Here is a 17,958-nt window from a genome sequence, read left to right on the forward strand (position 1 = left end):
AAATCCAGCTAAAAATTGGCAGAAAAATAGGCAATTACTGTTTATTTATGGATCCCAGGGATTTGCCATCGGTAGTTTTACAATTTGCCTCCTACGCGCTGAACAGGCGAAGCAATCGCACAGAAACGGGGAATTCATTTTTTAAAAAAAAATAAAATATAAATAAAGGACCCGAAATTGCACATAATTGGTTGAACGTAAGAAAATCCCCTAATTGTATGGCTTTCAACGTCAAGCTAAACCTGGAATTTGCTTAATGGATCGATGAGTGGAAAATTAACAGTTTGACTTACTTCTTGTTCTTCAAGAACCAGCAGGTCCTACAGGGAGGACACAAAAACACAAGTGTTAGCGAGGCATGAAAAAAAATGCAAATCTTATGAATTTCTTTACTTTCATATAGACAGAATAATGGATAAGTAAAGCCACATTGTAAGCATAGGTCCCCCTAAATGGGCTCCCTTCCCAATCAAACTCTCCAAAAGTCTTCTGCTTTCCCATACTTGACCTCAAAAGACCAGCAGCATTGGTCGCCTTCATGACTGGCCGTGTACCTCAGAAAGAGCACAATGGCCTATATAAATACAGCAGAATCTGAAACCGGTGTTAAAAAATATCTTTGTATTAACTAGGGAAAGCCCTGCAATAGGATTATTATGACACGTGAGTGAGTCAATGGCTTACCTTTTGGATCTCTGGATTGAGAATTTCCCTGGGGCTTTTTTCAAATCTGTCAAGATTCATGGCACTGAAAGGAAATTGGGCATATTAGGTGGTTTTCTGGGGTAAAGTGGCTTTATTATGTGGGTTAACACTAGATCTCCTGTGGGTAATATGGCTGAAGACGCGGTTGGGTGGCATAGGGTCTGCTGCCATCTTGCCTTGTTACTATAGTTTGCCCTTTTGCCTTTATCATCGAATGTTACCATCTTGTCCTACTGTCTCCATATTGCCACACTATGAACATTTTGTTATACTGTATACCCCTTGCCCTACTGTTACTACCTCATGCTACTGTTTTGGCCTAGCCATACTGTCACCATTTGTCCTACTATGACTATGTTTCCCTGCTGTGACCATGTCATCCTACTGTCTCCATCTTGTCTTCCTGTGTCTGTATCCCCTTATTATAAATATATTGTCCTCCTTTGTCCGTATTCCTCTACTATCAGGATCTTATCCTACTGTCTCCATCTTGTCATCCTGTGTCCATATTCCCCAACTATCAAGATCTTATCCTACTGTCTCCATCTTGTCCTCCTGTGTCCATATTCCCCAACTAATTTCCCTCCTGTTCCATATTCCATTACTATCAGGATCTTATCCTACTGTCTCCATCTTGGCCTTCTGTTTCCATATTCCCCTACTATAAAGATCTTATCCTACTTTCTCAGTCTTGGCCTTCTGTTTCCATATTCCCCTACTATCAAGTTCTTATCCTACTTTCTCCAAATTCTTCATCTTCCCCTACTGTTGCCTGCTACCTCCATTATGACTAACTGTCTCTGTCTTGTTCTTCAACCTCCCCTACTTCTACTTTTCCTACTATCAAGATATTGCCCTACCACCTTTATCTTGCAACACTGACATTGTTTTACTGTCTTCTTCATGACATAATGTCTCCATCTTGCCACACTATCACCATCTTGTTGTACTATCTCCATCTGACTCTATTGTCTTCATGGTGCCCTTATGTCTCCATCTTCTCTGTTATCCCCTGCTCTTCTTTTCTACAACTGACTCTGCAGTGATCAATATCTGTGGGGCCTGGGCCACTCTGAACACAGTTGTGATGTTAATAACAACAACAATGTACTTGCCTTAAAATAGATTTCACTGATAATGTTTTTGTGGGGCAGTACGGAAGGCAAATTTTCTGTGTACCCTGAAAGACACATAAATCAAAAAATCATTCTTAGACCCATTCAACGTCTTTACCAACTGTTTTCCCCATTAATATATCTTAGCCAGAAGTCCAAGTGACTATATCACATGTAACCATGGTATTTACTCATCCCATTGCCATTTTATATTCAGCCTTTACTCATTCCCAGCCAAGAGGCAGTTGCACTGCAGTGTTATGACCATTATCTGGAATTGCATCTGTTACCCTTTTACTCCTTTGCAAAATGCCAAACAATGTTCAACTCTTCTTAATGAAAGACTTGCAGGGTCATATTGTTTACTTACTGTTTTCTTCCATAAGATTGCTCTGTATTGTGGAACCCGCTGATTGTTTTGGTCAGAAAGTACCACAGAAAGAAAAAATGGGTTCTTGTCTGCATCTGTCCCAACATAGTTCTGATGTACTGCAAAAAAAACACATGGATCCCAGTTCATATATCCTGATCAGAGTGTTCTGTGGGATAGTAGTATTGGGATAATAGTCTCTGGGAAGGGAGTGTGACTGTGGGATAGCAGGTATAGTAGGGAGAGATGGTGCCTATAGTAACAGTGGATAATAGTCTCTGGGAAGGGAGTGTGACTGTGGGATAGCAGGTATAGTAGGGAGAGATGGTGCCTATAGTAACAGTGGATAATAGTCTCCTGGGAAGGGAGTGTGACTGTGGGATAGCAAGGTATAGTAGGGAGAGATGGTGCCTATAGTAACAGTGGATAATAGTCTCTGGAAGGGAGTGTGACTGTGGGATAGCAGGTAAGTAGGGAGAGATGGTGTCTATAGTAACGTGGATAATAGTCTCTGGAAGGGAGTGTGACTGTGGGATAGTATAGGTGGGATAATAGTCTCTGGGAAGGGAGTGTGACTGTGGGATAGCAGATATAGTAGGGAGAGATGGTGTCTATAGTAACAGTGGATAATAGTCTCTGGGAAGGGAGTGTGGACTGTGGGATAGCAGGTATAGTAGGGAGAGATGGTGTCTATAGTAACAGTGGATAATAGTCTCTGGGAAGGGAGTGTGACTGTGGATAGCAGGTATAGTAGGGAGAGATGGTGCCTATAGTAACAGTGGATAATAGTCTCTGGGAAGGGAGTGTGACTGTGGGATAGCAGGTATAGTAGGGAGAGATGGTGTCTATAGTAACAGTGGGATAATAGTCTCTGGGAAGGGAGTGTGACTGTGGGATAGCAAGGTATAAGTAGGGAGAGATGGTGTCTATAGTAAACAGTGGATAATAGTCTCTGGGAAGGGAGTGTGACTGTGGGATAGCAGGTATAGTAGGGAGAGATGGTGCCTTATAGTAACAGTGGATAATAGTCTCTGGGAAGGGAGTGTGACTGTGGGATAGCAGATATGGTATGGAGAGATGGTGTCTATAGTAACAGTGGATAATTGTCTCTGGGAAGGGAGTGTGACTGTGGGATAGCAGATATAGTAGGGAGAGATGGTGTCTATAGTAACAGTGGATAATAGTCTCTGGGAAGGGAGTGTGACTGTGGGATAGCAGGTATAGTAGGGAGAGATGGTGTCTATAGTAACAGTGGATAATAGTCTCTGGGAAGGGAGTGTGACTGTGGGATAGCAGGTATAGTAGGGAGAGATGGTGTCTATAGTAACAGTGGATAATAGTCTCCTGGGAAGGGAGTGTGACTGTGGGATAGCAGGTATAGTAGGGAGAGATGGTGCCTATAGTAACAGTGGATAATAGTCTCTGGGAAGGGAGTGTGACTGTGGGATAGCAGGTATAGTAGGGAGAGATGGTGTCTATAGTAACAGTGGATAATAGTCTCTGGGAAGGGAGTGTGACTGTGGGATAGCAGGTATAGTAGGGAGAGATGGGTGCCTATAGTAACAGTGGATAATAGTCTCTGGGAAGGGAGTGTGACTGTGGGATAGCAGGTATAGTAGGGAGAGATGGTGTCTATAGTAACAGTGGATAATAGTCTCTGGGAAGGGAGTGTGGACTGTGGGATAGCAGGTATAGTAGGGAGAGATGGTGCCTATAGTAACAGTGGATAATAGTCTCTGGGAAGGGAGTGTGACTGTGGGATAGCAGGTATAGTAGGGAGAGATGGTGCCTATAGTAACAGTGGATAATAGTCTCTGGGAAGGGAGTGTGACTGTGGGATAGCAGGTATAGTAGGGAGAGATGGTGTCTATAGTAACAGTGGATAATAGTCTCTGGGAAGGGAGTGTGACTGTGGGATAGCAGGTATAGTAGGGAGAGATGGTGCCTATAGTAACAGTGGATAATAGTCTCTGGGAAGGGAGTGTGACTGTGGGATAGCAGGTATAGTAGGGAGAGATGGTGTCTATAGTAACAGTGGATAATAGTCTCTGGGAAGGGAGTGTGACTGTGGGATAGCAGGTATAGTAGGGAGAGATGGTGCCTATAGTAACAGTGGATAATAGTCTCTGGGAAGGGAGTGTGACTGTGGGATAGCAGGTATAGTAGGGAGAGATGGTGTCTATAGTAACAGTGGATAATAGTCTCTGGGAAGGGAGTGTGACTGTGGGATAGCAGGTATAGTAGGGAGAGATGGTGCCTATAGTAACAGTGGATAATAGTCTCTGGGAAGGGAGTGTGACTGTGGGATAGCAGGTATAGTAGGGAGAGATGGTGTCTATAGTAACAGTGGATAATAGTCCTCTGGGAAGGGAGTGTGACTGTGGGATAGCAGGTATAGTAGGGAGAGATAGTGCCTATAGTAACAGTGGATAATAGTCTCTGGGAAGGGAGTGTGACTGTGGGATAGCAGGTATAGTAGGGAGAGATGGTGCCTATAGTAACAGTGGATAATAGTCTCTGGGAAGGGAGTGTGACTGTGGGATAGCAGATATGGTATGGAGAGATGGTGTCTATAGTAACAGTGGATAATAGTCTCTGGGAAGGGAGTGTGACTGTGGGATAGCAGATATAGTAGGGAGAGATGGTGTCTATAGTAACAGTGGATAATAGTCTCTGGGAAGGGAGTGTGACTGTGGGATAGCAGGTATAGTAGGGAGAGATGGTGCCTATAGTAACAGTGGATAATAGTCTCTGGGAAGGGAGTGTGACTGTGGGATAGCAGGTATAGTAGGGAGAGATGGTGCCTATAGTAACAGTGGATAATAGTCTCTGGGAAGGGAGTGTGACTGTGGGATAGCAGGTATAGTAGGGAGAGATGGTGCCTATAGTAACAGTGGATAATAGTCTCTGGGAAGGGAGTGTGACTGTGTGATAGCAGGTATAGTAGGGAGAGATGGTGCCTATAGTAACAGTGGATAATAGTCTCTGGGAAGGGAGTGTGACTGTGGGATAGCAGGTATAGTAGATCAGTCAAATTCAATTAAGATGGTACAGAATTATTTTGGTTGGTTAGAACACATGACCAGTGGAATATAGCCTTAGCACGTGAGTATATTAATTGACAGGCTGTAGGATGTGTTTGCTCACAGAAGTACTACAGTTCTGTAGAATTACTGCCTCCTTAAGAAGAACAGAAAAGGAACATTTAAGTAGCAGGATGAGAAGAAGAGGAAGAGTCTGTGCGTGGGTTGGGTTTAATAAGGAATAATGAAATCTCCTGCTGGATGTTGTTGTGTGTTTGGGGTCTGTATGAACATATAATCACCTTTGCCTAGAAAATATTTGAAGTACCATCTGGTGTGATACTCTGGGTTTTCCAAATGAACATCTGTTCTTCTCCAAGTACCTGGCGTATAGTCTGTACTCTGAATAAAAGAAAATCAGTGGGGTTATTGTCAAGCGTAGAGCCCCCATGTAGCAACTGTAACTGTGCAAACTGACAGCACCATCGCCTAGCAACAGCACCACTGCATAGCAACAGCACCATCATTAGGTAACAGCATTACCACATCCTGCCTAGCAACAGCAGCACTGCAGAGCAACAGCGCCGTCACACAAAACAAAGCCATGTCTTGGCAGAACACCATACCATACTTGGCACCAAGGGTTCTGCTAAAGGCTGTTGAAGGGGAGAAACATGCTTGATAGTACTGTGCCGTGTCTTAATTATAACCACCCAGAGTATATTTGCCCTTTAAGTGGGACTATTCTCAGATATATGTGGCAAAGGAGCCAAAATCGTCTTTTTAACATCACAGGGAGGAGATAAAAAAATATTCTTGAAAGGAAGAACCTGTTTGGTCCACATGGCAATTAAAATCATTAAATCGTAAATCATTATGTATATACTTTCATATATATGTATAAGGGAATTGCAGGTAAACTACAACAACAATAGCATTGGCTGCCCCTTCCACTTTCCCATAATATGAGTGATGGCAAACAAAGATAGTGCTTCTGTCCCATACTTCCTACTTGCTATTCTGTAACCATCTTTCCTTACTATCTCCCATACTTTCTAGCTTCCGCTTGTCCTTTAACCACCATCTTTACTTGCTATCTCCCATACTTCCTACCTTCCACTTGTCATTCAACCACCATCTTTCCTTGCTATCTCCGATACTTCCTACCTTCCACTTGTCATTCAACCACCATCTTTCCTTGCTATCTTCCATACTAACTACCTTCCACTTTTCATTCAACCACCATCTTTTCTTGCTATCTTCCATACTAACTACCTTCCACTTGTCATTCAACCACCATCTTTCCTTGCTATCTTCCATACTAACTACCTTCCACTTGTCCTTCAACCACCATCTTTTCTTGCTATCTTCCATACTAACTACCTTCCACTTGTCATTCAACCACCATCTTTCCTTGCTATCTTCCATACTAACTACCTTCCACTTGTCCTTCAACCACCATCTTTCCTTGCTATCTTCCATACTAACTACCTTCCACTTGTCTTTCAACCACCATCTTTCCTTGCTATCTTCCATACTAACTACCTTCCACTTGTCCTTCAACCACCATCTTTCCTTGCTATCTTCCATACTAACTACCTTCCACTTGTCTTTCAACCACCATCTTTCCTTGCTATCTTCCATACTAACTACCTTCCACTTGTCTTTCAACCACCATCTTTCCTTGCTATCTTCCATACTAACTACCTTCCACTTGTCATTCAACCACCATCTTTCCTTGCTATCTTACATACTAACTACCTTCCACTTGTCTTTGAACCACCATCTTTCCTTGCTATCTTCCATACTTCCTACCTTCCACTTGTCATTCAACCACCATCTTTCCTTGCTATCTTCCATACTAACTACCTTCCACTTGTCATTCAACCACCATCTTTCCTTGCTATCTTCCATACTAATTACCTTCCACTTGTCTTTCAACCACCATCTTTCCTTTCTATCTTCCATACTAACTACCTTCCACTTGTCATTCAACCACCATCTTTCATTTCTATCTTCCATACTAACTACCTTCCACTTGTCTTTCAACCACCATCTTTCCTTTCTATCTTCCATACTAACTACCTTCCACTTGTCCTTCAACCACCATCTTTCCTTGCTATCTTCCATACTTCCTACCTTCCACTTGTCATTCAACCACCATCTTTCCTTGCTATCTTCCATACTAACTACCTTCCACTTGTCATTCAACCACCATCTTTCCTTGCTATCTTCCATACTTCCTACCTTCCACTTGTCATTCAACCACCATCTTTCCTTGCTATCTTCCATACTAACTACCTTCCACTTGTCATTCAACCACCATCTTTTCTTGCTATCTTCCATACTAACTACCTTCCACTTGTCATTCAACCACCATCTTTCCTTGCTATCTCCCATACTTCCTACCTTCCACTTGTCATTCAACCACCATCTTTCCTTGCTATCTTCCATACTAACTACCTTCCACTTGTCATTCAACCACCATCTTTCCTTGCTATATTCCATACTAACTACCTTCCACTTGTCTTTCAACCACCATCTTTCCTTGCTATCTTCCATACTAACTACCTTCCACTTGTCTTTCAACCACCATCTTTCCTTGCTATCTTCCATACTAACTACCTTCCACTTGTCATTCAACCACCATCTTTCCTTGCTATCTTCCATACTAACTACCTTCCACTTGTCATTCAACCACCATCTTTCATTTCTATCTTCCATACTAACTACCTTCCACTTGTCTTTCAACCACCATCTTTCCTTTCTATCTTCCATACTAACTACCTTCCACTTGTCCTTCAACCACCATCTTTCCTTGCTATCTTCCATACTAACTACCTTTCCACTTGTCTTTCAACCACCATCTTTCCTTGCTATCTTCCATACTAACTACCTTCCACTTGTTATTCAACCACCATCTTTCCTTGCTATCTTCCATACTAACTACCTTCCACTTGTCATTCAACCACCATCTTTCCTTGCTATCTTCCATACTAACTACCTTCCACTTGTCATTCAACCACCATCTTTCCTTGCTATCTTCCATACTAACTACCTTCCACTTGTCATTCAACCACCATCTTTCCTTGCTATCTCCCATACTTCCTACCTTTCACTCATCCTTCAACCACTATGTTTCCTTGATATTCCCATACTTCCTACCTTCCACTCGTCCTTCTGTTGCCATCTTTCTTTGCTATCTAACATACCTCCTATCTGCTATTCTTCCTTCTGTTTCTTTATCTCCTACACTTCCTACCTGCCATTCATAATTCTGTCACCATCTTTCCTTGCTATTTGCCATACTTCCTATCTGTCATTTATTATTCTCTCACTTTCTTTCCTTATATATATATATATATATATATATATATATATATATATATATATATATATATATATATATATATATATATATATATATATTATATATATATATATATATATATATATATATAGAGTCAGCCTTTTAGGCATATACCCCCATTCTGATTATAATGATGACAAAAAATGCCACTGCAGAAGGAATTTGTGGTGCGTGTAATGTACCCCCCCCCCCTTGAAAGACTGAGCAGCCAACCGCACATTGCTGCAACTGTCATGTCTTAAATGCAAAAAAAAAAAGAAAATCAGCAAAGTGCTGTTGAAACATCCATTCTACGATGCACGGAGGCTGCTCGATGTAAACGTGATTTATCTGCCTGACACACATGACCTTCTCTCTGGCTGTAAAGTAATGCTTGTTTCATATTCATAGCAGCACCCTGGCTCTTCCATTGCTGCATTAAGGAAGTCATCAGCCATTCGGGGGGTTTAATGCGGCCTCCACTCTCTGCTGAAATCCTGAGTGCTGCAGCTTGGGGAAAGCCAGGGAGCTCTTAAGAGATCACTTAGTAACGTGCTGTGGGTTTTGTTAAAGGACCAGTAACACCAATCCATGAAGGAGAATTTCAGTTTAATGCAATATTACTCTGTATTGGTATAACAGTGTGTTTGCTTCAGAATCGTTATCGGGGTCTATACAAATAAACTACTGCATAGCTATGGGGCAGCCATTCTAGTTAAAATAGGACTGTAGGGCCCAGGCATTTATATAATAAATAATAGACACATCGTATCAGTGGCAACAATGTATACCCTTTTTTTTAACGTAACAAACTGGGAAATACCAAGAATCAGCAGAATCTTCCCAATCTTTCAGCATCAACAGGGACGGGCTCGGCTCCTTAAAACCCTATAGAGGACTTAAGCCAAGGCGTCTAATTAAACATTTGCTGCACAAGGCAAGATTTCCAATGCTGATCAGACCCCGGCTCTGTTGTGTTTTAATCTCTCCTGCCCTGTATTAAAGCTCTATAAGAGAAAAGCTGTACGGCTGAGATGGGAAGCCCACGGAATATCAAAGAGAAGCAAAGACTGGCTAAGAACAGAAACAGAGGAAACATTATACTTTAATTCTGTGCAGTCCCTGGGTGCCAGAGGTTTTTTTTTAATATTATTAATTGGTTATATTGGATATTATACATTATTATAATGCAAGACAGCCATGAATAACCTCGCAAAATGTATTCATATCAATGGTAATGTCATTGGTTATGAGCAATTAAAGAAATGTCACTTGTCAAATCAGGTTGAATTGAAACATGGACATGTTGTAAATATCCTTTGAATATGAGTGATACTCAGAGTTCCCTGTATAACTCAGCCTGCAGCCTTGTGCCTTTATATGGTCACAGAACAACCCCTCAGTGACTTCTAATATCCTTATCATTTACAGTAGGGGGTACATTATCCCTTATAATACATGAGTGATACTCAGAGTTCCCTGTATAACTCAGCCTGCAGCCTTGTGCCTTTATATGGTCACAGAACAACCCCTCAGTGACTTCTAATATCCTTATCATTTACAGTAGGGGGTACATTATCCCTTATAATACACGAGTGATACTCAGAGTTCCCTGTATAACTCAGCCTGCAGCCTTGTGCCTTTATATGGTCACAAAACCCCTCAGTGACTTCTAATATCCTTATCATTTACAGTAGGGGGTACATTATCCCTTATAATACATGAGTGATACTCAGAGTTCCCTGTATAACTCAGCCTGCAGCCTTGTGCCTTTATATGGTCACAAAACCCCTCAGTGACTTCTAATATCCTTATCATTTACAGTAGGGGGTACATTATCCCTTATAATACATGCGTGATACTCAGAGTTCCCTGTATAACTCAGCCTGCAGCCTTGTGCCTTTATATGGTCACAGAACAACCCCTCAGTGACTTCTAATATCCTTATCATTTACAGTAGGGGGTACATTATCCCTTATAAAACATAAGTGATACTCAGAGTTCCCTGTATAACTCAGCCTGCAGCCTTGTGTCTTTATATGGTCACAGAACAACCCCTCAGTGACTTCTAATATCCTTATCATTTACAGTAGGGGGTACATTATCCCTTATAATACATGAGTGATACTCAGAGTTCCCTGTATAACTCAGCCTGCAGCCTTGTGCCTTTATATGGTCACAGAACAACCCCTCAGTGACTTCTAATATCCTTATCATTTACAGTAGGGGGTACATTATCCCTTATAATACACGAGTGATACTCAGAGTTCCCTGTATAACTCAGCCTGCAGCCTTGTGCCTTTATATGGTCACAAAACCCCTCAGTGACTTCTAATATCCTTATCATTTACAGTAGGGGGTACATTATCCCTTATAATACATGAGTGATACTCAGAGTTCCCTGTATAACTCAGCCTGCAGCCTTGTGCCTTTATATGGTCACAAAACCCCTCAGTGACTTCTAATATCCTTATCATTTACAGTAGGGGGTACATTATCCCTTATAATACATGCGTGATACTCAGAGTTCCCTGTATAACTCAGCCTGCAGCCTTGTGCCTTTATATGGTCACAGAACAACCCCTCAGTGACTTCTAATATCCTTATCATTTACAGTAGGGGGTACATTATCCCTTATAAAACATAAGTGATACTCAGAGTTCCCTGTATAACTCAGCCTGCAGCCTTGTGTCTTTATATGGTCACAGAACAACCCCTCAGTGACTTCTAATATCCTTATCATTTACAGTAGGGGGTACATTATCCCTTATAATACATGAGTGATACTCAGAGTTCCCTTTATAACTCAGCCTGCAGCCTTGTGCCTTTATATGGTCACAGAACAACCCCTCAGTAACTTCTAATATCCTTATCATTTACAGTAGGGGGTACATTATCCCTTATAATACATGAGTGATACTCAGAGTTCCCTGTATAACTCAGCCTGCAGCCTTGTGCCTTTATATGGTCACAGAACAACCCCTCAGTGACTTCTAATATCCTTATCATTTACAGTAGGGGGTACATTATCCCTTATAATACATGAGTGATACTCAGAGTTCCCTGTATAACTCAGCCTGCAGCCTTGTGCCTTTATATGGTCACAGAACAACCCCTCAGTGACTTCTAATATCCTTATCATTTACAGTAGGGGGTACATTATCCCTTATAATACATAAGTGATACTCAGAGTTCCCTGTATAACTCAGCCTGCAGCCTTGTGTCTTTATATGGTCACAGAACAACCCCTCAGTGACTTCTAATATCCTTATCATTTACAGTAGGGGGTACATTATCCCTTATAATACATAAGTGATACTCAGAGTTCCCTGTATAACTCAGCCTGCAGCCTTGTGTCTTTATATGGTCACAGAACAACCCCTCAGTGACTTCTAATATCCTTATCATTTACAGTAGGGGGTACATTATCCCTTATAATACATAAGTGATACTCAGAGTTCCCTGTATAACTCAGCCTGCAGCCTTGTGCCTTTATATGGTCACAGAACAATATAACTGGTTGTCACAGTCAATGTGTTTAGGTTGCTGACAACCAGACAGCTTTTTTAAAAGTTTAGAATTGTAGATGGACGATACCAGCTACTTTGTGGGAGAGAATGGGAGGCTGGGGGCTACAGTAACTATGTGCTCTAGTCCTAAAAGCATAAAAGCAGTTTGGCTATTAGGAAGGTTAAAGATATTGCATATAGTCAATTATTGTAATTACTGTACCTCATCCACGGAGCCGTTTTCCACTCGAAATCTCCCAGCCCTTTGTATGGCTCCATCTGCATCACTAGATATGAGCTGAAACAGAATAGAAGAAAGGACAAGGGTTAGTAAGTAAATAAGGGCCATATGTATAAATACAAATATACAGAGAAGGAATGTTCTGGGCACACAATAAGCTATACCCTCATACTGTACTGTCTAAGGGAATCAATATGGCACCTCCTCCCATATGTATAAATACAAATATACAAAGAAGGAATGTTCTGGGCACACAATAAGCTATACCCTCATACTGTACTGTCTAAGGGAATCAATATGGCACCTCCTCCCATATGTATAAATACAAATATACAGACAATGAATGTTCTGGGCACACAATAAGCTATACCCTCATACTGTACTGTCTAAGGGAATCAATATGGCACCTCCTCCCTTATGTATAAATACAAATATACAGAGAAGGAATGTTCTGGGCACACATTAAGCTATACCCTCATACTGTACTGTCTAAGGGAATCAATATGTCACCTCCTCCTCCCATATGTATAAATACAAATATACAGAGAAGGAATGTTCTGGGCACACAATAAGCTATACCCTCATACTGTACTGTCTACGGGAATCAATATGGCACCTCCTCCCATATGTATAAATACAAATATACAGAGAAGGAATGTTCTGGGCACACAATAAGCTATACCCTCATACTGTACTGTCTAAGGGAATCAATATGGCACCTCCCTCCTCCCATATGTATAAATACAAATATACAGAGAAGGAATGTTCTGGGCACACATTAAGCTATACCCTCATACTGTACTGTCTAAGGGAATCAATATGGCACCTCCTCCCATATGTATAAATACAAATATACAGAGAAGGAATGTTCTGGGCACACATTAAGCTATACCCTCATACTGTACTGTCTAAGGGAATCAATATGGCACCTCCTCCCATATGTATAAATACAAATATACAGAGAAGGAATGTCCTGGGCACACAATAAGCTATACCCTCATACTGTACTGTCTAAGGGAATCAATATGGCACCTCCTCCTCCCATATGTATAAATACAAATATACAGAGAAGGAATGTCCTGGGCACACAATAAGCTATACCCTCATACTGTACTGTCTAAGGGAATCAATATGGCACCTCCCTCCTCCCATATGTATAAATACAAATATACAGAGAAGCAATGTTCTGGGCACACCATACTGTTCTACTGTAATGCATTTGGAAAACAGTATGGCAGCTCACACCCACATGATTAAATACAACATCTCTATACTGTATCCTTGTGAAACCCAATTTATTTTGTTTCGTTCAGTGCAGAAATACAGATCTAAATGTAGATTTGTCAGGACGCCAGGAGACTTTGGGTTTCTCGCTTCCAAAAAAGCCATAAGCATCGAGCTCTGGCATTGGTTCAGAAACCGCATTAATAATGTGCTTTATAAACCCGGCCAAGGCTTCTTCTGAACTAATCCTGCCAATCACTGCTGCCAGATAAGAGCTCGAGTGATGGTGGAGAATGCGGTTCCCTCGTGAGTAAGGAGAGAGAAATAACGGTATCTGCGAGGGGCTGAGTCATTAAACATGGAGTGACCCAGTTGGCACAACTCTTAAGGAGGCACAGAATTTGCTCTAAAGGGGAACTTTGAATTGAGGCGAGTCCCAATGTGTTTCTATGCGTGTCCCGATTTTGCTGCTACTGATCTATAATGATGTGGGATGCAAGGCTTTGTGCTAACGGATGTCACTATTAGACTAGAGAGCGGACTCTACAAGGAACAGCAGCTCCCAACAACAAAGGATATTTGAAGTCCTATTATCGTATTGGGCTGCTGTACAGCTTCTCGTGGCAAACGGCAGGAGCAGAATCGAGGGCCCCCAGTGTAGGATATAAAGGATTATTTCACTGTCTGTTATAGAAAAAAATAACTGCATCCATTTATAGTCCCAGGTGTCCCTCCAGTAACGTTGTATCATTTTATAGATTAATTTGGTCTATAGGATACTTCTTCCCCTTTAAGCATGACATTTCTAAAGCATGTATACTCTTTTTTTTTTTACCCATCCTCATTTAAAATGGTGATGCTGGCGCATCTGGCTTATGTTCTGTGCGGGCAAAGGCTCTAACACAATTAGGCATGCCGACTAACAACATTACTTCCTAATTGCACAGTAAGAAGCCTGCTAAGGCTCAGGCCTGGCACCCAACTCTGCATCTGTATCTAGTCTCCTACTCTGCTGGAATGGAGGCATTTACTGAGAATTCTCCCTCATCATAATATATCTGCTATTATTCCCCCTTCAATGGACTAGGGGGTCTGCTTCATCTCACTCAGAAAGCAGCACATAAATATCTACTATCATGTATTATAAGGGATAATATACCCCCTACTGTAAATGATAAGGATATTAGAAGTCACTGAGGGGTTGTTCTGTGACCATATAAAGGCACAAGGCTGCAGGCTGAGTTATACAGGGAACTCTGAGTATCACTCATGTATTATAAGGGATAATGTACCCCCTACTATAAATGATAAGGATATTAGAAGTCACTGAGGGGTTGTTCTGTGACCATATAAAGACACAAGGCTGCAGGCTGAGTTATACAGGGAACTCTGAGTATCACTCATGTATTATAAGGGATAATGTACCCCTACTGTAAATGATAAGGATATTATAAGTCACTGAGGGGTTGTTCTGTGACCATATAAAGGCACAAGGCTGCAGGTTAAGTTATACAGGGAACTCTGAGTATCACTCATGTATTATAAGGGATACTGCACCCCCTACTGTAAATGATAAGGATATTAGAAGTCACTGAGAGGTTGTTCTGTGACCATATAAAGACACAAGGCTGCAGGCTGAGTTATACAGGGAACTCTGAGTATCACTCATGTATTATAAGGGGTAATGTACCCCCTACTGTAAATGATAAGGATATTAGAAGTCACTGAGGGGGTTGTTCTATGACCATATAAAGGCACAAGGCTGCAGGCTGAGTTATACAGGGAACTCTGAGTATCACTCATGTATTATAAGGGATAATGTACCCCCTACTGTAAATGATAAGGATATTAGAAGTCACTGAGGGGTTGTTCTGTGACCATATAAAGGCACAAGGCTGCAGGTTAAGTTATACAGGGAACTCTGAGTATCACTCATGTATTATAAGGGATACTGCACCCCCTACTGTAAATGATAAGGATATTAGAAGTCACTGAGGGGGTTGTTCTGTGACCATATAAAGACACAAGGCTGCAGGCTGAGTTATACAGGGAACTCTGAGTATCACTCATGTATTATAAGGGATAATGTACCCCCTACTGTAAATGATAAGGATATTAGAAGTCACTGAGGGGTTGTTTTGTGACCATATAAAGGCACAAGGCTGCAGGCTGAGTTATACAGGGAACTCTGAGTATCACTCATGTATTATAAGGGATAATGTACCCCCTACTGTAAATGATAAGGATATTAGAAGTCACTGAGGGGTTGTTCTGTGACCATATAAAGGCACAAGGCTGCAGGCTGAGTTATACAGGGAACTCTGAATATCACTCTTGTATTATAAGGGATAATGTACCCCCTACTGTAAATTATAAGGATAGAAGACTGAAATACAGACAGCATTTATACAATGATACACACCAATTATGCACCAATTGGGCTCAAACTCTCCATTTCCATAATTACAGGTAATTTGTTTGGAAAGTGTTTGGGGCAGAGAGAAGATAAAACATTAGGGAGAGACAGAGCAGATGGACATGCGCTTGAGGAATCAAGTGACCGGGGATAGGGCTGGGGCAGGAGTCGGGCGCAGAGCTGCTAAGTGAAAGGCGGATGGATCATGCTGTGAATTCACCTTAGAGAATTATCACAGTCTCAGCCTCCAATACTCTCCCCATTCTTGGCAGCGTCTAACCCGCAGCTAGAGACTCTCACTGCATATCCCAGGGACAATTAGCAGCCAGAGCCTGTGCAGAGAAACCAATTGCTTCTATACAGTAGGGAGGGGGGCTTTATTCCTGTGCGCACAGATGCATCGTGTCCTAACACAGGGGCCAATTTGTGTCGGTTATTTATGTCTGCACAAAGCAAGACCCTGTTGTTATTGCAGGAATCCATTCTCAAAGGGACATGAAAGACAATGCAGGGAGTATCTTTAATATCATTGCTCCCGCGAGTGTTTCTCTTTACCTGTATAAACAAATAATATAGTCAATGTTAAAAGGCAAGAAAGCAAATGCACAAACAGATTTTAAGTTACTCCGGTGTTTACTTCTCCTTTAACGTGCCATTCTTTTATTTTGTAACGGCCCTTTTATTCATTTTTAGAGAATAAGGTCAGGCTGGCTTATTAATTCAACAGGCCTGTCTCTTGCAAACTCATAAAAGCCAGCTCGGCTGCTCCGAGGTGCGGCGGAAAGTACAGTAAATCCAGAATATCATTAAAATAAAGCAAAAAAAATCAAAAAACGGAGCGACTGCCGTATGATCGGCGCCACATTCAGTCCGTATTAAAGGTCATCTATGTAGAAATATATTGATGCGGCCGAGAGAGAAGCCTGCCACTTTATCCTCGTCAAACGGGGAGGAATTGAAATCAATACGCTTTTCTACCGTGGAAGGCGGCCAAAAATGGATTCCTAGACCTCAGGCACAGGGTTTGTCAGCGGGATCTGCCAGATGTCTGCAACCCGCAGTATCAGGTCAGGCCCATTTGCTGTTTAAAGGGAATATTCTGTTATATTCTATCTGATCAGACTTCATATGTTCATGTATCTGCCCTTCCTCAGCTTAGCCTTCTTATGCCTCCCACTCCCATAACTGAATAAATAAAAATACGTATGGGAACCCCATGTAAACACAAACATTGACACCAGAAACCAACCCCAGGGGCCCACCACCACAGCCTTCAAACTTCTCCATACAACGCACTGCTCCCAATCTCTTGAGGCTACCCTACCTATTGCTACTGCTATACATCACCACCATGATGCATAAACTCATTGCACCACTGTTCAACCTAGTCTCAAATTAGCCTGGGATGGACAGGCCCACCAGGATTTCTCCTGGATTCCCAGTGGACCAACCCTGGTGACCTGATCACCAATGAGCTTAAGAATTGTCCATGTCCATAAGATGCAAACTGCTGTTTTGTGAAAGTAAAGTCTGAAAAGAATCTAGCAAATGGTTTAGGAAATAAGTCAAAGCAGTTCAAAATAAAAACCAAATGACTTACCCACAGTTCAAGAATCAAATCAATTTCAATCAAAATTTGACTTTGTCACCTTTATGAACCAATTTATGTAAATGTATGTAAAAATTGAACAGCTTTGTCAACTTAAATAAACAAGTTACAGCAGTTCAAAGTAAGAAGCAGACATCTCCCTATGGTTTGTAAAGGAAGTTAAAGCAGTTCCAAGGAAAAAGCAAACTGCTTACCTCCGATTTAAGAAAGGAATCAAAGCAATTCTAAGTAAAATGTTGCTTAATCAGCTTTAAGAAGCAAGTCAAAGCAGTTCAAAGTCAAATATTGATTAATCAGCTTTAAGAAGCAAGTTAAAGCAGTTCAAAGTAAAATATTGTTTAATCAGCTTTAAGAAGCAGGTTAAAGCAGTTCAAAGTAAGAAGCAAACTGCTTCCTC

At 41.4% G+C, this 17,958-nt stretch overlaps 1 protein-coding gene across 5 annotated transcripts in view; it reads right to left on the reverse strand.

Annotated features, from left to right (window-relative positions):
- garnl3.L (GTPase activating Rap/RanGAP domain-like 3 L homeolog) overlaps positions 1-17,958 on the reverse strand; it is a 114,948-nt gene that overhangs the window by 23,506 nt on the left and 73,484 nt on the right. For all 5 annotated transcript variants that reach the window (XM_041572367.1, XM_041572366.1, XM_041572364.1 and 2 more), the window contains 6 exons: positions 12,295-12,369; positions 5,516-5,615; positions 2,191-2,309; positions 1,821-1,885; positions 685-748; positions 294-320 (listed from right to left, as the gene is read on the reverse strand). In XM_041572367.1, coding sequence (XP_041428301.1) covers positions 294-320; positions 685-748; positions 1,821-1,885; positions 2,191-2,309; positions 5,516-5,615; positions 12,295-12,369 — 450 coding nt within the window. The remainder of the gene's footprint in view (positions 1-293; positions 321-684; positions 749-1,820; positions 1,886-2,190; positions 2,310-5,515; positions 5,616-12,294; positions 12,370-17,958) is intronic.

The sequence above is a fragment of the Xenopus laevis genome, chromosome 8L (genome assembly GCF_017654675.1).
Source record: "Xenopus laevis strain J_2021 chromosome 8L, Xenopus_laevis_v10.1, whole genome shotgun sequence".
Lineage (NCBI taxonomy): Eukaryota > Metazoa > Chordata > Amphibia > Anura > Pipidae > Xenopus > Xenopus laevis.